The sequence below is a fragment of the Pseudoliparis swirei genome, chromosome 6, assembly GCF_029220125.1.
Source record: "Pseudoliparis swirei isolate HS2019 ecotype Mariana Trench chromosome 6, NWPU_hadal_v1, whole genome shotgun sequence".
In the NCBI taxonomy this organism is placed as follows: Eukaryota; Metazoa; Chordata; class Actinopteri; order Perciformes; family Liparidae; genus Pseudoliparis; species Pseudoliparis swirei.
This window is the reverse complement of record NC_079393.1, coordinates 26823694-26841058: the sequence shown is the minus strand read 5'-3', so window position 1 is coordinate 26841058 and position 17365 is coordinate 26823694. Positions and strand designations below refer to the sequence as shown.

The 17365-nt window shown below is 46.1% G+C and overlaps 2 protein-coding genes across 2 annotated transcripts in view; one reads left to right on the top strand and one right to left on the bottom strand.

Moving 5' to 3' along the window:
* LOC130195671 (solute carrier family 12 member 3-like) overlaps nt 1–12684 on the bottom strand; it is a 32413-nt gene extending 19729 nt beyond the window's left edge. The window contains 2 exon segments of the mRNA XM_056417339.1: nt 12428–12529; nt 12672–12684. Coding sequence (XP_056273314.1) covers nt 12428–12529; nt 12672–12684 — 115 coding nt within the window.
* A 125-nt stretch (nt 12685–12809) lies between these two features.
* Nucleotides 12810–17365, top strand: part of LOC130195670 (solute carrier family 12 member 3-like) — a 6342-nt gene continuing 1786 nt past the window's right edge. The window contains exons 1-6 of the mRNA XM_056417338.1: nt 12810–12846; nt 12934–13073; nt 13196–13306; nt 14615–14726; nt 14873–15002; nt 17274–17359. Coding sequence (XP_056273313.1) covers nt 12810–12846; nt 12934–13073; nt 13196–13306; nt 14615–14726; nt 14873–15002; nt 17274–17359 — 616 coding nt within the window. The remainder of the gene's footprint in view (nt 12847–12933; nt 13074–13195; nt 13307–14614; nt 14727–14872; nt 15003–17273; nt 17360–17365) is intronic.

The window sequence follows — 17365 nt, the reverse complement described above, 5'->3', positions numbered from 1 at the left end:
CCTCTTCTGGCTATGAAACGTCTCAATGCATTTATACATGAGTCAGTGTCGAGAGAGTGTGCGATTTCTATGTGGACTGCTCTGACTGTAAGGCAAGTAAACAGGACTCCATAACGTTTTACATGCACGCGTCCACGCTTTGCTTCGAAGGGGCCGAAATAGTCTACACCGACGTTAGTGAATGGTGGATGGTCAAGCAATAGACGATCAGGTGGTAGATTTGCCATCTTCTGTTCACTCACGGCAGCTTGACTCTTGCGGCATTTCACACACTTTGAAAGCACATTTCTCACCGCTGCATTTCCTTTGCATATCCAGACCCTTTGTCTCAGCCGAGCAAGGGTATGGTTTCTCCCTCCATGTCCGATTTCCTTATGAGCGTTCCTGATGACCAGGGTCGTGATGTGGTGATCATTGGCCAGGATAGTTGGATGCTTTGTATGTTCTGGCAAGGCCGCCTGGTGCAATCTTCCACCAACCCGGAGAACCCCATCTTGAAGGAAGGGATCCAGCTTCACGAGAGAACTGCTTCTCCTGATCTTTTCACCTTTCTGCAGAGCGTGAAGCTCCTCATGAAAGGTTTGACTTTGGTGGAACTGAATGATCGCAGTTTCTGACCTTCTGACGTCCTTGACAGTCAAATGGGTTCCTTTCAGGGTAGATTTCCATTTCTGCATGTGGTTTTCAACTGTCTTAATTCTTGCGTCTTGGCTTTCTGAAGACTGGGCTTGAGACCCAAACTTCTTCCTCGTTTCGCACAGATTTTGAAGCAGTTCCTTCAGCCTCAACATCCAGGCGACAGCCTTCTTCAGGCTGTGCCAGTCGGAGTAATGATGAATCAGCTTGAAGAGAGGGTCTGTGCTTGAATCTACAGTCTTGATGATGTTCACGCTGATCATACGCTTCACTTCAGCATCTTCTTCACTTATCACTCTTGAGAACTCTGATAGGACAGGCCAGTGAGACTCACTCTTGTTTAGGAAGTCGGGACCTTCAATCCAGCTCTGACACTTCATGAAGTGCTCTGCCTTCATTCCTCTTGATGCGTAGTCAGCTGGGTTAGAAGCCGTGTTGACATACTTCCACTGTGCTGGCCTTGTGTTCTCTCTGATTGTCGATACTCTATTTGCTACGAATGTTTTGAAACAGCGTCGTCGTTGTCGATGTATCGGAGGACGGTGGTGCTATCTGTCCATAGCACAGACTCTTTGAGGTCCATCCGAAGCTCTTCCTTCATGAGCTTATCCATTTTCACCGCAATGGTAGCCGCGGTGAGCTCGAGGCGTGGGATTGTGACAGGTTTAAGCGGCGTCACTCTGGATTTCCTAAAAGAAATGAGCAGTGGACTCGACCGTGGCTGTTCTCGGTGCGGAGGTACGTGACGACGCCGTAGCCCGTCTCGCTAGTGTCGGAGAAATGGTGCAGCTGTGCTGACATCACTGGACCAAATCCCTCTGGCTTGATGCACCTCCTGACAGAAAAGCTGGTGAACTGGCTCAAATCGGACAGCCAGGCGAGCCCTCTGTTTGCCATGTCTTCTGGAATTTCTTCATCCCAGGTAAGTTTCATTCGACAGAGACCCTGGACGATGGTCTTCGCAAGAAGAATGAACGGCGACAGGAATCCAAGGGGGTCGTATATTGAGCTTACGACCGAGAGAATACCCCCTCTGGTGATGGGCGTGTTCTTCACATGGATCCGGAACTTGAAGGAATCTGATTCTATGCACCAGTCCACTCCAAGGGCCCTTTCCATAGGTAGTTCATCCTTGTCCAGGTCTAGATTATTGATCTCCTTTGCTCTTTCTTGTTCGGGAAGTGATGACAGCACTTCGCGGCTGTTGCTTGACCACTTAGTCAAGCGGAATCCTCCACTCTCACACAGTGCAATGAGGTCCTTGGCCAAGGCAGTGGCCTTCTTCTCGTTGGACGTCGAGACCAGGCAGTCGTCGGCGAGAAGTGTTCTAAGACTGTAGTTACTGCTTCAGGTGATGACCTGTCTTTTCCATCCTCTGCGGTCCGTCGTAAGGCATAGTTGGCGCAGCTCGGGCTCGACTTGGCCCCGAACAAGTGGACCACCATCTTGTACTCACGCGGAGGCTGGCTCAGATCCCCCTGTGGCCACCAAAGGAATCGTAGAAGATCAGAGTCCTCATCACGAACTCTTACTTGATGATACATCGCTTCAATGTCGGCGATGAGTGCGACGTGTTCGTGTCGAAACCTTGTCAAGACTCCAACCAGGCCATTGGTGAGGTCCGGACCCTGTAACAGTTCCTCGTTCAGTGACTTCCCCTGAAACGAAGCGGCACAATCGAAAACAACCCGCAGCTTTCCCTTTTGTGGATGGATCACGCCGTGATGTGGAACGTACCACACTCTGCCGTCGTTGCGATTGCGCTCGTCTTCAGGAACTTCCACTGTAGCCTTTGTTCAGCAGGTCTGACATGAAGGTCTTGTAGTCATCGTGGAAGCTGGAGTTCTTAGCGAGTTTCCTTTTCAGGTTTGATGCCCGTTGCTCGGCAACACATCTGTTGTTTGGCATCACCACATTTTTGTTTCTGAGAGGCATCCCAATGCTGTAGTGCCCATTGACTTTCTTGATTGTCTCAGTCACAGACTTCATGAACTGAACGTCTTCTCGTGACATTTCTGACTTCTCTTCGCAGGCTTGCTCCGGAAAGTCGTGGTTCTATTGCTGCAACAGCATGCTGTCCACGCCACTGACTGAGATTCTGTTGACTGAAGCCCTTTGACTGCAGTGACTTGACTTGTGGTGATTGTCACGTTTCTTGAGAGGGCCATTAACGACCCACCCGAGAGTCGTCTTTACTGCGTAAGGCCCGTCGCCTTGGCTGTGGATTATCTTCCACGGCTCCATCGCAGAGTGAGCGTTCATTCCAATCAGTATCTCAACATCTGCGTCGATCTGTGGTAACCGTACTTCTTTACGCAGATACGGCCATCTTTCCAAGTCCTTCTCAGCAGGAATATTGTCCTTCGTTACAGGTATGTCTGTGTGGGTGTAGACGTCTGGCAGGCTTATGTACTTGTTCTCTGTCAGACCGCACACTTCCAGATCTGAGAGCACGTAGCAGGACACAGGCTTCTCCTGGCCCATAGTACGGAGTAGCACTTGAGTCTTCTTACCATGGACGCCGAGTTGTCTCATCAGCCTTTCGGAGCAAAACGTAGCGGAACTACCCGAGTCCATGAACGCATACGTCTCTATTGTCGTGTTGCTCCTCTTGGATTTGATGCGCACGGCCACGATAGACAGGACACAGTCATTTCCTCCGGCCCCGGTGACTGCCGTGACTTCCCTCTTGACTGACGCGTCTTCTTGTGGAGCTGAGTGTCCGCTGGTAGAGCTTTGACCTTTCTCAGGCTTGCTGTTCTCTTGGTCAGTGTTCTCGTCCCTTTTGCTGTGAAGCAGGCTTGGGTGTTTCTTGCTGCAGATTTCACAAGTGGCTCTCTTTTTACAGTCTTTTGCCATGTGCCCTTGGGTCAGACACCCGAAACAAAGTCCTTTACCTTTAATGAACTCAATTCTTTCTTTGTTTGGCAGACTTCTTATTTTGTAACATGCGCTCAGGGTGTGTCTGTTGTTGCAGTACAGGCATGGCTCCTGAAACGCGTTGCTTGTCTGCTTGTTCCTTCTTGGTTCTGAGGCGCCCCCTTCGTCTGGCTTGACACTCGTAGCACAGCCAGTGGTTCTTTTCGGTCCGCCTCCCTGGGCAGATCTAAAGCTTGACCTGCCTTTTTCTTTCGCTTCGGAGTACTCGTTGACATCACCGAACAGTGGGTCTGAAGCTATCCTAGCTTGTCTGTTGATGTACGTCGTGAGATCAGAGAACTTTGCTCTTCTTCCTTCCCTTTCTTGTATGTCGAAAGCTATGACTCTCCATCTTTCACGAAGTCTAAAAGGCAATTTTGAGAGGACGATCCGCAGGTTGCACGGGCTGTTCATCTCCTCGAGATATTCCATGTCCTTCATGACATTGTTACATCCGGTGAGAAAGATGGAGAAGCTGTGAAGTGACTTTGCATCTTCTGGCTTGACTTGAGGCCATTTGAAAGCCTTGTCAACATAGGCGACAGCTATTTTATACTCATTGCCATAGTGATAGGTCAAGAGCCTTCTTGCTTCATTGTAGCCTTGTTGTGCGCTCATGTGTTGGCAACTTCTCACAAGTTCTTTTGGCTCACTGCTGGTGAATTGCTCTAGGTAGTACAAGCGGTCTTCGTCGTTGTCTGTACGACTGTGGATGATGTGCTCAAAAGCCTTCAGGAATGGCAGGAACTCGAAAGGGTCGCCACTGAATACAGGGACTTCTCGTTGAGGTAAGTTAGCTAGTCTTTGTTGTGTGACTAACGTATCTATGATATCATTCTGGTTCGATATCATTTCGCTAAGTTCAACCTGCCTTTCATTGGAATTTGTACTTGTGTTGTTGTTTTCATCCTTTACTTGCACATAAGACTTGTGTCTAGGTGGAAGGTAAAATGCACTGTTGTGTTGGCTAACTCGAAGACTGCTAGTCAACTTTGGTCTGACATCTGGAGCATAATGTTCGATGGTCGCTGCTGTAGGCATGTTCTTGACGAGGTAGGAATTCATCCCATCGTCGTCCATGTTATCATACTCTTCCATAACTTGTAGCTTTGCTGTGGACTCTGCGATAGCAGTCTCAACATCTAGCTCCTCCATTTGAGCCTTCAACTGAATCTGCTTAGCGTTCATTTGAGCCTCTTCCAACTGCAATGCCTGTTTCTTCTTAAGTGCTGCTGCGCGTGCGAGTAGGGCTGCACGGTTAGCTTCCTCATTTCTACGCAGTGACGAAGCGTGAGATGACGCTTTGGATGACCTTGAGTGTCTGCTGCATATGCTTCGTGCGGTGACTGAACTATGATTTTCTTGTACAGCAGATGCACTGTCGTCTGGATCCACATCTTCAGTGTTACGACCTCAGACACTTAGGAAGTAGGACCCAATTGCACGACCCGGGAGACAGAGATAAAGTATTTGTAAGTACTTTATTTTTCGGTTCGGCAGTGAACAAAATGAAAGCGCTCACGTAGTGAGGGATCAAAAACTTTTCAAGAGCATAACATAACCCGACCTGATCATGGCAAAAGACCAGACAGACTGACAAGGAACACTGGGAGACAGGGAATTTAAGCACATGGTAACAAGACACAGGTGGGACCAATCAGGGGCGGGGCTGACACTGATGAGCATAGGAGACAGGTGTGATGACAGGTGAAAACAATCAGGAAGCCTGGAATGAGAGAAAGCGAACATAAATGACATGAACCTCTCTAGCATATCTGTCGGTGCACAACAGTACCCCCTCTAGGGCCAACTCCTGATGGCCCAGGCTGATTGTAAAAGTCGTGGATAAGAGTCTTGTCTACGATAAATGAAGCAGCTATCCAGCTTCTAGCCTCAGGACCGTAACCCTTCCAGTCTACCAGGAATTGCTTGCCCTCCCTATTACGGACCTCCAGTAGCTTACGGACCTTGTAAACGTCACCCCTTCAAAGAACTGGGGCGGTGGAGGGGCTTGAGGCGGGAACAAGTGTGCTCTCACACACCGGCTTGATCTTACTAACGTGAAACGTTGGGTGCACTCTCAAGGTCCTAGGGAGTTGCAAGCGTACCGACGCCGGGTTGATGACTCTGGACACTGGAACCGGACCCACAAATCTCGGAGCCAGTTTCTTTGAGGCGACATGGAGTGGTAAGTCTTTGGTAGAGAGCCAAACCTTTTGGCCTGGACTGTAGGAGGGAGCGACCCTGCGATGACCGTCCGCAACACCCTTCATCCGCGCTGAACTTGGAGAAGAGACTGGCGAGCACCAGCCCAAACTCTGCGACAACGTCTGATCATGGCATGTGCCGATGGAACCCTCACCTCTTCCTCGTTGTTAGGGAAAAGTGGAGGCTGGAAACCATTGACACAATGGAATGGAGAGAGACCTGTGGCCGCCGTAGGAAGGGTATTGTGGGCAACCTCGACCCATGTGAGGTGGTCACTCCAGGTGGTCTGGTTCGGGAGGCGAGACAACGTGGCGTAGTCTCTAGTTCTTGGTTCAGACGCTCCGACTGTCCATTTGACTGAGGGTGATATCCTGATGACAGGCTGACGGTGGCACCTATGAGTCGACAAAACTCTTTCCAGAAGGCGGAAATGAATTGTGGACCCTGTCGGAAACAATGTCATTAGGGAATCCATGGATCCTGAACACGTGATTCATCATGACCTCTGCGGTGACTTTGGCAGAGGGAAGCTTGGTCAATGGGATGAAGTGAGCCATCTTTGAAAATCGATCAACCACTGTTAGAACCGTAGTCTTGCCTCTGGATGAGGGAAATCCTGTCACAAAATCCATCGAAATGTGTGACCAAGGACGATGGGGAATCGGCAGCGGCTGGAGCAAGCCCATCTTAACTTGAGATGAGGTCTTATTACACGCACACACCGGACAAGCCGCTACATACTCGGCCACATTTTTCTTCATGGATGGCCACCAGAAACGTTGTTGAATCCTGAACATTGTTCTTGCTACTCCCGGATGGCACGAAAGCACAGATGAGTGAGCCCAGTGGATGACCTTGGGTGAAGAGCCTCAGGAACAAACAGCAGATTGTTGGGACACTCGCTAGGCGCTGGATTCATGACATTTGCCTCTTTAACGTCTGACTCCACTTGCCAGGAAAAGGCTCCGATCACCCGGTTAAGTGGAAGGATGGTCTTGGGCTCTACCGCAAGTGGTTCGGGATCGTAAAGACGAGACAAAGCATCGGGTTTTGATTCTGAGACCGGGACGAAAAGAGAGTGTGAAGTTGAATCTACTAAAGAAAAGTGTCCACCTGGCCTGACGGGAGTTGAGACGCTTAGCCTTTCTTATATATTCTAGATTCTTGTGATCTGTCCAGACTAAAAACGGTTGCTCTGCACCCTCTAGCCAGTGTCTCCATTCCTCGAGGGCAGCTTTTACAGCTAACAATTCCTTGTTTCCCACGTCATAATTCCGCTCTGCCGTTGTCAACTTCCGCGACAGGTAAGCACATGGATGCATCTTGTTGTCTTCTGCAGATCGTTGAGACAGTACTCCTCCAATTCCCTCATTGGAAGCATCCACCTCGACCATAAACTGGCGCTGGGGATCTGGAATGGTGAGTATGGGAGCTGATGTGAATCTATCTCTGAGAAGTTTGAAAGCAAGATCCGCCTGGGGGTCCACTTGAAGGAACCTTAGGAGAAGTCAGAACATGCAGAGGAGCAGCAACAGAACTGAAATTCTAATAAACTTCCTATAGAAGTTAGCAAATCCTAGGAACTGCTGAACCTTTTTCCTGGAGTCTGGTGTGGGCCACTGGGATACTGCACTGACTTTGGCAGGATCCATTTGGATATGATTAGGTGAGACTATGTATCCTAAGAAAGACACCTCTTCTGTGTGGAACTCGCACTTCTCTGCCTTGACATATAGCTGATTATCCAGTAGTTTCTGCAAAACTTGGCGGACATGGTTAACATGAGATTTAGCGTCTGGGGAGAAAATCAGTATGTCATCCAGATACACAAACACTGAAATATTCAAGAATTCCATAAAACCTCATTCACAAAAGCTTGAAAAACAGCGGTGCATTGCACAGTCAAAAGGCATTACCAAGTACTCATAGTGACCATTCTGAGTGTTGAATCCAGTCTTCCACTCATCCCTTGTTTTATTCTAACCAAGTGATATGCATTTCTTAAATCCAACTTGGTGAATATCTTGGCCGTTGAAGCAGTTCAAAAGCAGATGACATGAGTGGCAGAGGATAGCGGTTCTTCACCGTAATGTCATTTAGTGGACTGTAGTCTATGCAAGGTCTCAGAGACCCGTCTTTCTTTCCACAAAGAATCCGCTCCGGCTGGAGGCGATGAAGGACGGATAATCCCTGATTTGAGTGAAGAGGAGATGTATTCATCCATTGCTGTTCTCTCAGGTCTCGAAATCGAGTAAAGTCTCCCTTGGGAATGGGGCTCGATGCGAGATCAATGGGACAGTCAAAATCTCGGTGAGGAGGTAGCGACAAGGCTTTAGACTTGTTAAAAGCTTCTTTTAAATCATGGTAACAGGAAGGTACCTTCTGTAGATCAGGATAGTCAGGGTGATCTATAATGATCCTACTAGAGTCTGTTGGTGCATTAACAGGTTGCGAAGTTTACACCTGCCCTTACAATCCTCTCCCCATTCCTTAACTTTCCTGAAGGCCAGTCTATGTGAGGATTGTGGATCTTCAGCCAAGGAAACCCCAAAATAATCGGGTACTGATTCGACTCAAAAATATGAAATTGCATGCTCTCGGTATGGTCCTTATTTATAGTAATCCGTATGGGCTCAGTGCAATGGGTAACTGTGAACAACAAGCGGCCGTCTAAGGCACTGGCACTAACAGGATGAGATAGCGGGACAGTTTTATCTTTAGCTGTTTGACTAGGCCCCAGTCTATAAGGCTTTCGTCAGCCCCTGAGTCTATTAACACACCCTGGTCAATGGTCTGATTGTTAATACAAATGTCTACCTGAGTAACAGGTCGAGGAGGGAAGTCTGCGGGAAACTTGCTCACCAGCGCCCTCCTTTTGACTGGTGAGCACGATCTTTTCCGGGCACGGCGAGTTGATGGCCCGGCTGGCAGCAGTAGAAACAGCAACTCTCCCGTAGACGGCACTGCCTCTCCGCCAGAGAAAGCCTGGTTCTTCCAAGCTGCATGGGTTCACGGAGTCATTCGAAGTGTAGTCCTCTGATGGTCCGGTAACATGAGCTGGAAATCCTCCGCTGGGCGCGACCCTCGAGGCGAATTCTGGAAGCTGGGAATAACATCTCGGTTGCGTCGACGCTCCTCTCTCTTTCGAAGACGGTTATCGATCCGGATGGCCACAGCGATGAGGGATTCCAGATCCCGGGGTGTCTCCAGTGGAGCCAGCTGGTCCTTTATCGGTTCGAAAGTCCTGTCATGAAGGCGTCACGAAGAGCGGAACATTCCATCCGCTGTCCGCTGCTGCTGTACGAAACTCGATGGCATAATCAACCACCTGACGGTTGAGCTGACGTATTTGAAACAGTCTTCTGCTGGCCTCCGTAGCAGGCGATGAGTGGTCAAAATGCGCCTCATAGTCTCTATGAAATCGGCCAATGAGTAACATAGTTCGGTGTCTCTAGACCATTCTGCAGTAGCCCAGGCTGCAGCTCTTCCCGTTAAATGAGACACAATAAACGCCACTTTCCCATGCTCAGATAAAAAGCTGCTGGGTTGTGTTGAAAATGCAGATCACACTGTACCAGAAAGGCTCTGCAATTCGAAGAGTCTCCGGAAAATCTCTCCGGAAGAGCCAGCCGTAATGGGGAGGAAACAGCCTGACCTGGGTCGTCAGCTGGAGTATTGACAGGCAAATTCTCAGCTGTGGATGACGTCACCGGAGGAGCAGTCTGTTGATGAGTGAAAAAATTATTCATTTGGGCAACCAGTTGTTGCATCTGTGTAGATAATTCTTCCTGAACTCCGGCCTGGCGTCCTCTCAGCTCTTGTATTTCCCGGCTGACTTTGTCCAGTTTTTCCTCGTGATGAAAAATCGTCACGCCCTGTACCGACAGAGCGGCGTGAAGCGTTCTTGGGTCGGCTGGGTCCATAATGTGGTCAGTTCGTTCTGTTACGACCTCAGACACTTAGGAAGTAGGACCCAATTGCACGACCCGGGAGACAGAGATAAAGTATTTGTAAGTACTTTATTTTTCGGTTCGGCAGTGAACAAAATGAAAGCGCTCACGTAGTGAGGGATCAAAAACTTTTCAAGAGCATAACATAACCCGACCTGATCATGGCAAAAGACCAGACGAACTGACAAGGAACACTGGGAGACAGGGGAATTTAAGCACATGGTAACAAGACACAGGTGGGACCAATCAGGGGCGGGGCTGACACTGATGAGCATAGGAGACAGGTGTGATGACAGGTGAAAACAATCAGGAAGCCTGGAATGAGAGAAAGCGAACATAAATGACATGAACCTCTCTAGCATATCTGTCGGTGCACAACATTCAGTGTCAGACTCACCCTGCTGTGTCGTCGCTCCAGTCTTTGGGGTCGCATTTTCAGTAGCGGCCTGTTCGCCATCGGCACCGGCGTGCCGTCTTACTTTTATTATCCACTGCTCCAAACTAGTCAAAAAGTTCTCATACTTCATGAGGTTTGGCTCACTCCAATACCGCTGGTCAGCTTCCCTTTCATCGTTAGATAACAGTTCACTAACTGCATTGTTCACTTCAGTAAATCTATTCAGAAATTTTGAGTAATCACTGAGATGATCCTTTTCCACGATGAGAGCATTGGAATCATTTATCATGAGAATTTCTATTTCCTCCGCTTTGGAGACCAGACGTGCTAATGCACGTTTCCTGAGATTCATCTGTTCATCAAGTTTATTTTCTAGGGCCTTTGTGGTCAACTTGATCCTTCTTTTAATGTCTAGCTCGACATTGCCTTCCATCCAAATCAGACATTTCAATTGGCTATTATTGTTAGACAAGTCTCTTATTATAGCAAGCTCTTGCAAACTTCTGAAATCCAGATCGACAGTCCTTTAACCTCAAAACATGTGAATGCTTTCCAGAAAAGATTCCAGGGCTGTCTTTATTTCCAGAATAAACTCGAGCTTCTTCGTGGCAAGATATGACAAGCTAGCAATAGCACTTTTTTCAAATGTCCTGTGTGGCCAATGTCTCGTAGCACATCTTATTTGTTCATTCAATGTTGTTCTTTGTGTACTCATCCATCATCGTAGAAGTCGACCGCATGTCCGGTCTGCTGCACAGCGTTGTAAACGGCGCTAGCTAATCCTGTAGCTGGTTAGCTTCCTTCGTCGGCAGCACGATGATCTTCTCTCGCCCTCGGCGACTGTTTTCTACTTAATGTAGCGGCTAAAACTCCCTTCGTGTTATCGGTAGATGTTTCTTGGCATTTCCATTAGTTTTACCACTCTTAGACGGAAAGAACGAGTCTACGCGTGTAATGTATTTCAACAACGGTAGAAAACAGTGAGTTCGCTCCGTTCCTTTTACTGAATTCTGGAGCACGTGAAACAAGTCCGCCCGTTGATATATCAATGCGCGAGCTCAATGCGTCACAACTCACCTCTGATTATTCTAAACAATGCAAATTATAACATACAATTATGCAATCACTATAACGAACAAATCTAAATATGAATCTAAATAATATAGTATCTAAATCTGAGTCTAAATTACAATAACAATTACAATATGGAAAATGGCACTAACAGCTTCAATAAGCTAAATGAAAAGAAGCGGTTGATGGTAAAGTGGTAATATAGTCACTACATTCCTCTCATTTCATGTGTTTGGATGTACCCTCCTAAACCTTTCATATTATTGCTTCTGTATGAATGTATTATATACGAGGCTGAACACACGTAACCTTTATTCATTCTGTGCACGAAGCACCTCCTTATTAGGGATGCGTATTGTTTTTTCGATACCGGTGCTAAACCCGTACTTTTAAAACCATACCGGTGTCCAAGCGGTGCCTGAACCGATACTTTAAAAAAAGAAGCACAAAACGACGATTGAGAATGATGACATTAAAAACCTCTTCAGCCATATTCCCTGTAAAAGCCGTTCTCATGGAGCACTGACGACATACTGATATCAGAGTGTCACGCTCGTAGCTCGCGCTAGCCACGAGCTACGAGCTAAGAGCTACGAGCCACGAACTACAAGCTACGAGCTACGAGCTACGAGCCACGAGCCACGAGTTACGAGCTATGAGCCACGAACTACAAGCTACGAGCTACGAGCTACGAGCCACGAGTTACAAGCTACGAGCCACGAACTACAAGCTACGAGCTACGAGCCACGAACTACAAGCTACGAGCTACGATCCACGAGCTACGAGCTGCTTTACGAGTGTCAAACTCATTTTCACCGTTGGCCACATCAGCATCATGGCTGCCTCTTAAAGGGCCGGTGTAACTGAAACACTGTATAAACTACTCCCGAACATATAGTTAAATAACTCCCTTTGCATTTCATCATTGTTTATTTAAGTGTAGAAATATTGCACGCAAGAAAATGTCTCTAATATTTTAACATAAATCCGTTTAATTTAAAACCTTCAAAATAAAAGCACAGGATATTTTTTTTGAAATGTCTTTAAGAAAAGGTGATCATATGTCTTTTCAAGCTGCCAGGGGCCACATAAAATGACGCGGCGGGCCGAATCCGGCCCGCGGGCCTCGTGTTTGACACCTGCGCTCTCTAGGCAGTCCAGCACAGCAGTGGGCCCGCAGCAGCCCACTCAGACTCCCTGTGCGTACGGCTGCAGGGACATCAATCAAGCATGAGTTGTGTTGTACCTGGTGAGTTGGTGATGGAGGCATGGAAGCAGCTGAAGTTGATGAGAGCGTATGAGCAGAGGAAGAAGTTGGAGATGATGGGAGCGATGGTGTTCAATTCAGCTGTCGGGGGAAATCAATGGAATTTAAGAAAATCCCTGAAGTAAAAACCCAATGTTGATACTTGTTTTAACGCTATAGCAGTGTAATAATAAACGCCACACACACACAGTGGGTTTTCAAGTTCCCACTGAAACCAGTTCGCTTGATTTCAACATGATTTCTCTTCAGATCTGACCCCAGAGGTATGTTCCATCAGTGATTCACGTGTGACACAACAACCTGCTTCATTAATAAAATAATATTATAACAAAAAAATACAAAAGATATTAAGGATTATTTAATGATAAAAATAGAACATGTGGGCTGCATCGGACATTGTAACATTTCAATTGGTCGTGATTTCTTGCTTGATAAACACGCTTCCCCCAGTACATGTTGGCTGCTATGCCCACTCTTGCCTCCAGGGGGGACGTACTTTCTGATCAGCCGTAGCCTCGGTCCAGAGCTGGGTGGGTCCATTGGGCTTATCTTTGCCTTTGCCAACGCTGTAGCTGTGGCCATGCACACGGTGGGCTTTGCTGAGACGGTTTCAGACCTCATGTATGTAAGTAGGATGCGTGTCGACATGGACGTGGAGCAATGCTACTGCACAGTGATCAAACATGCTCTTTCTCTTCAAGCACACCTGAGAATCTTCCCTGAAACCACTGACATGTTCTTTCTTAGGAAAATGGAGCTGTCATGGGGGACCGAACCAACGACATCCGCATTATCGGCATCATTACAGTCACGTGTCTACTCGGCATCTCAATGGCTGGCATGGCATGGGAGTCAAAGGTCAGCTCAAACACATAGAACGGACCATCGTGAACTGCCATTGTGATTAACATTGTTGGGATTTAAGAAAAGTACATAAGACTTATGTGATGTCCTGAATGTTTTATCGTTGCAGAAGGTGAATAATTTATTATTTATGAGGAATGCTTACAAATCAGCGAATCGTGCTGCGTTCACAACAGAACGTTGCGAATTGCAAAGTCAATGTAAAGACGCAAATGTTTGCGATTCACGTAAATGTTTCGCCTCATTCGCTCGATTTAAAATATTTCAACTTTGGCAAAAAATTCACCCGACGCTGAGTTGCGAAAGCCAATCAGCTGTTGGTGAATCTAACTGCTGCTCTGATGGAGCTGGAAGAGACAGTCATGCAGACGTAGCCGGTGAACGGCACCGAGCTGTGTGAGCCTACGGGTGATGTCATGAATAAATATATAAATATGATATTAATGTTATGAACCCAAACACGAGGCGTTACATGTTCACATGTTTGTGGGACGTCCTCAACAAGTATTAAAGCAGAACTAGTGGTTAGTTCAACAATGACAACTGTTTCCATGGAATAAAGCCACAGAGATAAGCCCCGCCCCCTCTGGTGTGAATGAAGCGAGTGACGCGAAAAGCCATAAATAGTCGAACGAGTAAACTCACGCGAGTAAACATTGAGGATGTTCGCATTACGCTGTTGGTGTGAAGGCAGCATCAGAAGAGAAGATCAACACCACTTTATACCTTCATACATCTGGAACCAGTCGATACTTACGTTAGCATAACGACCAGGAGCGTTAGCCGCATGTTCATTGCGTTTATTTCAAGCACGCTAAAAACTTTTTGGGACTACAGATGAAAAATAGCCTCTTGGCTAACTCTGGCACATTTAATGAAATGTTTTTGTTAATGTGCACTGTCCCTTATTAAATAAACACAGTAAAAAAAAACATTAAATAAAAACAAGGCTATGTGTTAATCTGGTGAGATACGTTAGCTTGATCTGTTATATAATAATAATAACTTTATTTAAAAATAATGTTTACAAAGTGCTCTACAGAGAGTCAAGGCAAAACAAATAGAATAGTAAGTAACAAATATAACATTTAAAAATATATATTAAAATAAAAAAACAACAACAAAAACAGACAAACTAAATTAGGAGAAAGTTCTGCATAAAAGGACGCGATCACTTCAAAGCTGTTCTATACAAATGGGTTTTAAGAAGCGATTTAAAAGAAGTTTCAGATTCTGCGAGCCTTACCCTGTAAATCTCTGTCCATCCATGTGTTCACCGTGTGTGTGTTCGGCCCTCCACAGGCACAGGTGCTGTTCTTCCTGGTTATCATGGTGTCATTTGCCAGTTACATTGTTGGGACGTTCATTCCGGCTTCCCCACAGAAACAAGCCAAGGGTTTCTTCGGCTACCAAGGTGACGGCTCAGTCCTTGCTCAGAGTCTCATATTCTTCAAGGCCAGGGCAAAGTTTCCCCTTTAGAGCAATGCAATGTGTGTGTGGTGGTTTGTACACAAGGAGAACCGATATTAAAGTCTCTTTTGACTATTTTTATTTCAACAGCTGATATCTTTGCTACCAATTTCGTGCCTGGCTGGCGGGGACCGGAGGGCAGTTTCTTTGGCATGTTCTCCATTTTCTTCCCCTCCGCCACGGGCATCCTGGCAGGAGCTAACATCTCCGGAGATCTAAAGGTATATTGATGTGTTTCTTGCTCTCAATTTATTTATTTTCTTGAAAAATCCTACATTTGAAAACGATGGTGTGCAAACATTGCGATGACTAATGCATCGAATATCATAAAAGGGAACTTATCGATCACATGATGTAGTCTTGCAAGAAGAGATCAGTTATACAGATTCATTTTAAAACTAAATGTGTCTAGTGTTACGTTTTAAATGTGATTTTTGTGTGCCTTTTGTAATAATCCATATCGAGAAGACTTTTATTGTTTAATTGTTCCTGATTCATTGCCATACAAAATGTTTTTGTTATGATCTACGTATGAAAGTCAGATTATACGATAATGATTCAATTCTAAAATATGTGGTACAAATTAGTAATGTGGTAAAGTATCGGAGGCCTGGGTTCAATTTCGGGTGCCTGTGTAGAGCAGGTGTGTCAGCATCATGGGCCTCTTAAAGGGCCGGTGTACCTGAAACACTGTTTACACTGTAGCTACAATCTGGTACAGAGCATCAAATGGTGACATTTATGTTTTAACTAGCCATGGTCCAATTTCAATAAAGATAATAATAATAATAACTACTCCCGAACATATTGTTACATACCTGCAAACTTGTCACCTTTCGGTGAAATTCACCGTTTTGAACTCAAAATAGGTCATCCACGTGAATCGTGGAGATCCGAAGAGTTTTTGTTTTGGGGGGGGGGGGGGGGGGGGTCACCTGGCCCGCTGCCGTTGAGATTGCAGTGAGACGCGGAGAAAATGTGAAGTGGTGCTCTTCGCAAGAAAACATCTTTGATGGGACGTGTCGCGTCTCGGCCAATCAGCGTTCAGATGTCCACAGCGTTTGGGGGTTCAGGTTAGCTTGAATGTTAGTCCGCTACATCTGCTGCTGTCACGCTGCACGGTGTAGCGATGCTAACGAAGTACCCGTACGTTAAACACCATGTGATTTAGCATATTTTTAGTATCGATACTTCATTAAGAGAGCGATCAGAGCGCACGCGCTGCTCCGTGTCGAGCTGTCTGCGCACACTGCGCTGCGCAGCTCACAGCCAGAGAAGTGGCGCAGCTTTAGAGACCGACTTCGGCTTAAAAAATACATTAAAAAAAGATGCCAGAAGTGAAATGTTTCAGTCTGTAAAATTGTGTAACTCTACAGCTGCTCATCCTGATGAACTCTGTATCCTCTGGTCAGATACAGACTAACGGCCTCATAGTGTATAATCAATGCTATGATGGCTCCATGTAGTTTCATTCATATCTGGCTGTATTAAGACTAATATTACTGACATTTGTTAAGTGTTGAACAAGTTGGTAAAAAGTGAACCATACAGATGTTTTATTTATTACTGTTATAGATAAATATACCAGTCTCTTATTTATGGTATCATATTATTTCTATTGTATTGAATTCTGGTATCGGGTATCATGATATTTATGGCAGGTATGGTACAGAAGTTATAATGTTAGTATCGTGACAAACGGGTAGAGACAGAACAGACTGAAGGTAAAGTCCATGAATGTTCAGGCCAAAAAAAGTACGTTGATTCATGAATGACTTTAACCATATTTTATATAATGACAATGTATATTTGTTATTACTATCATTATAGGGCTGAGTCAGAGCGGAGGACCTTTTGTTCTTAAACTGTTTATCATTATTTAGATTTGTGGCCAGAACAATAAAATGACTGTAGTTGTGGTTCTAAAAGCTTTGAGGGTTCAAACAACGTGGATGTGGTGTGGTGACAAAAAAAAAAAAAGTCATCTGCACCCCCCCCCCGCCCCCCCCCCGTTGTCACCTTTTTCACCCCTCATGAGTTTGCAGGTATGTTGTTAACTAACTCTCTTTGCATTTGATTATTGTTTATTCGACTGTAGGAATATTAATATTAAATTGAAAACCTTCAAAATAAAAGCACAGGATCTTTTTCTTACATTTCTTGGAGAAAAAAAAGGCGATCATATGTCTTTCAAGCCGTCAGGGGCCACATAAAATGACGTGGTGGGCCACATTCGGCCCGCGGGCCTTGTGTTGGACACCTGTGGTGCAGAGTTTCCATGTTGTCTGCTGGGTTTCTCTCCGGGTTCTCCGGCTTCCTCCCACAGTCCAAAGACATGCAGCTTAGGTTGATCGGGGACTCTCCATTGTCAATGTGTGTGAATGTGATGTTTGTCTTGTGATTGTTGTCTTATGTACAAACATGTCCGCCAAAGCTCTGGGGCGACGTAACGTCTTAAAAAGTGCCATGTTTGTGTCTCCTCTTGTTCCTCGAATCCAACAGTGGCAATCCCCAAAGGAACGTTAATGGCGATATTCTGGACCACCATTTCTTACCTCATCATCTCTGCCACCATTGGTACTG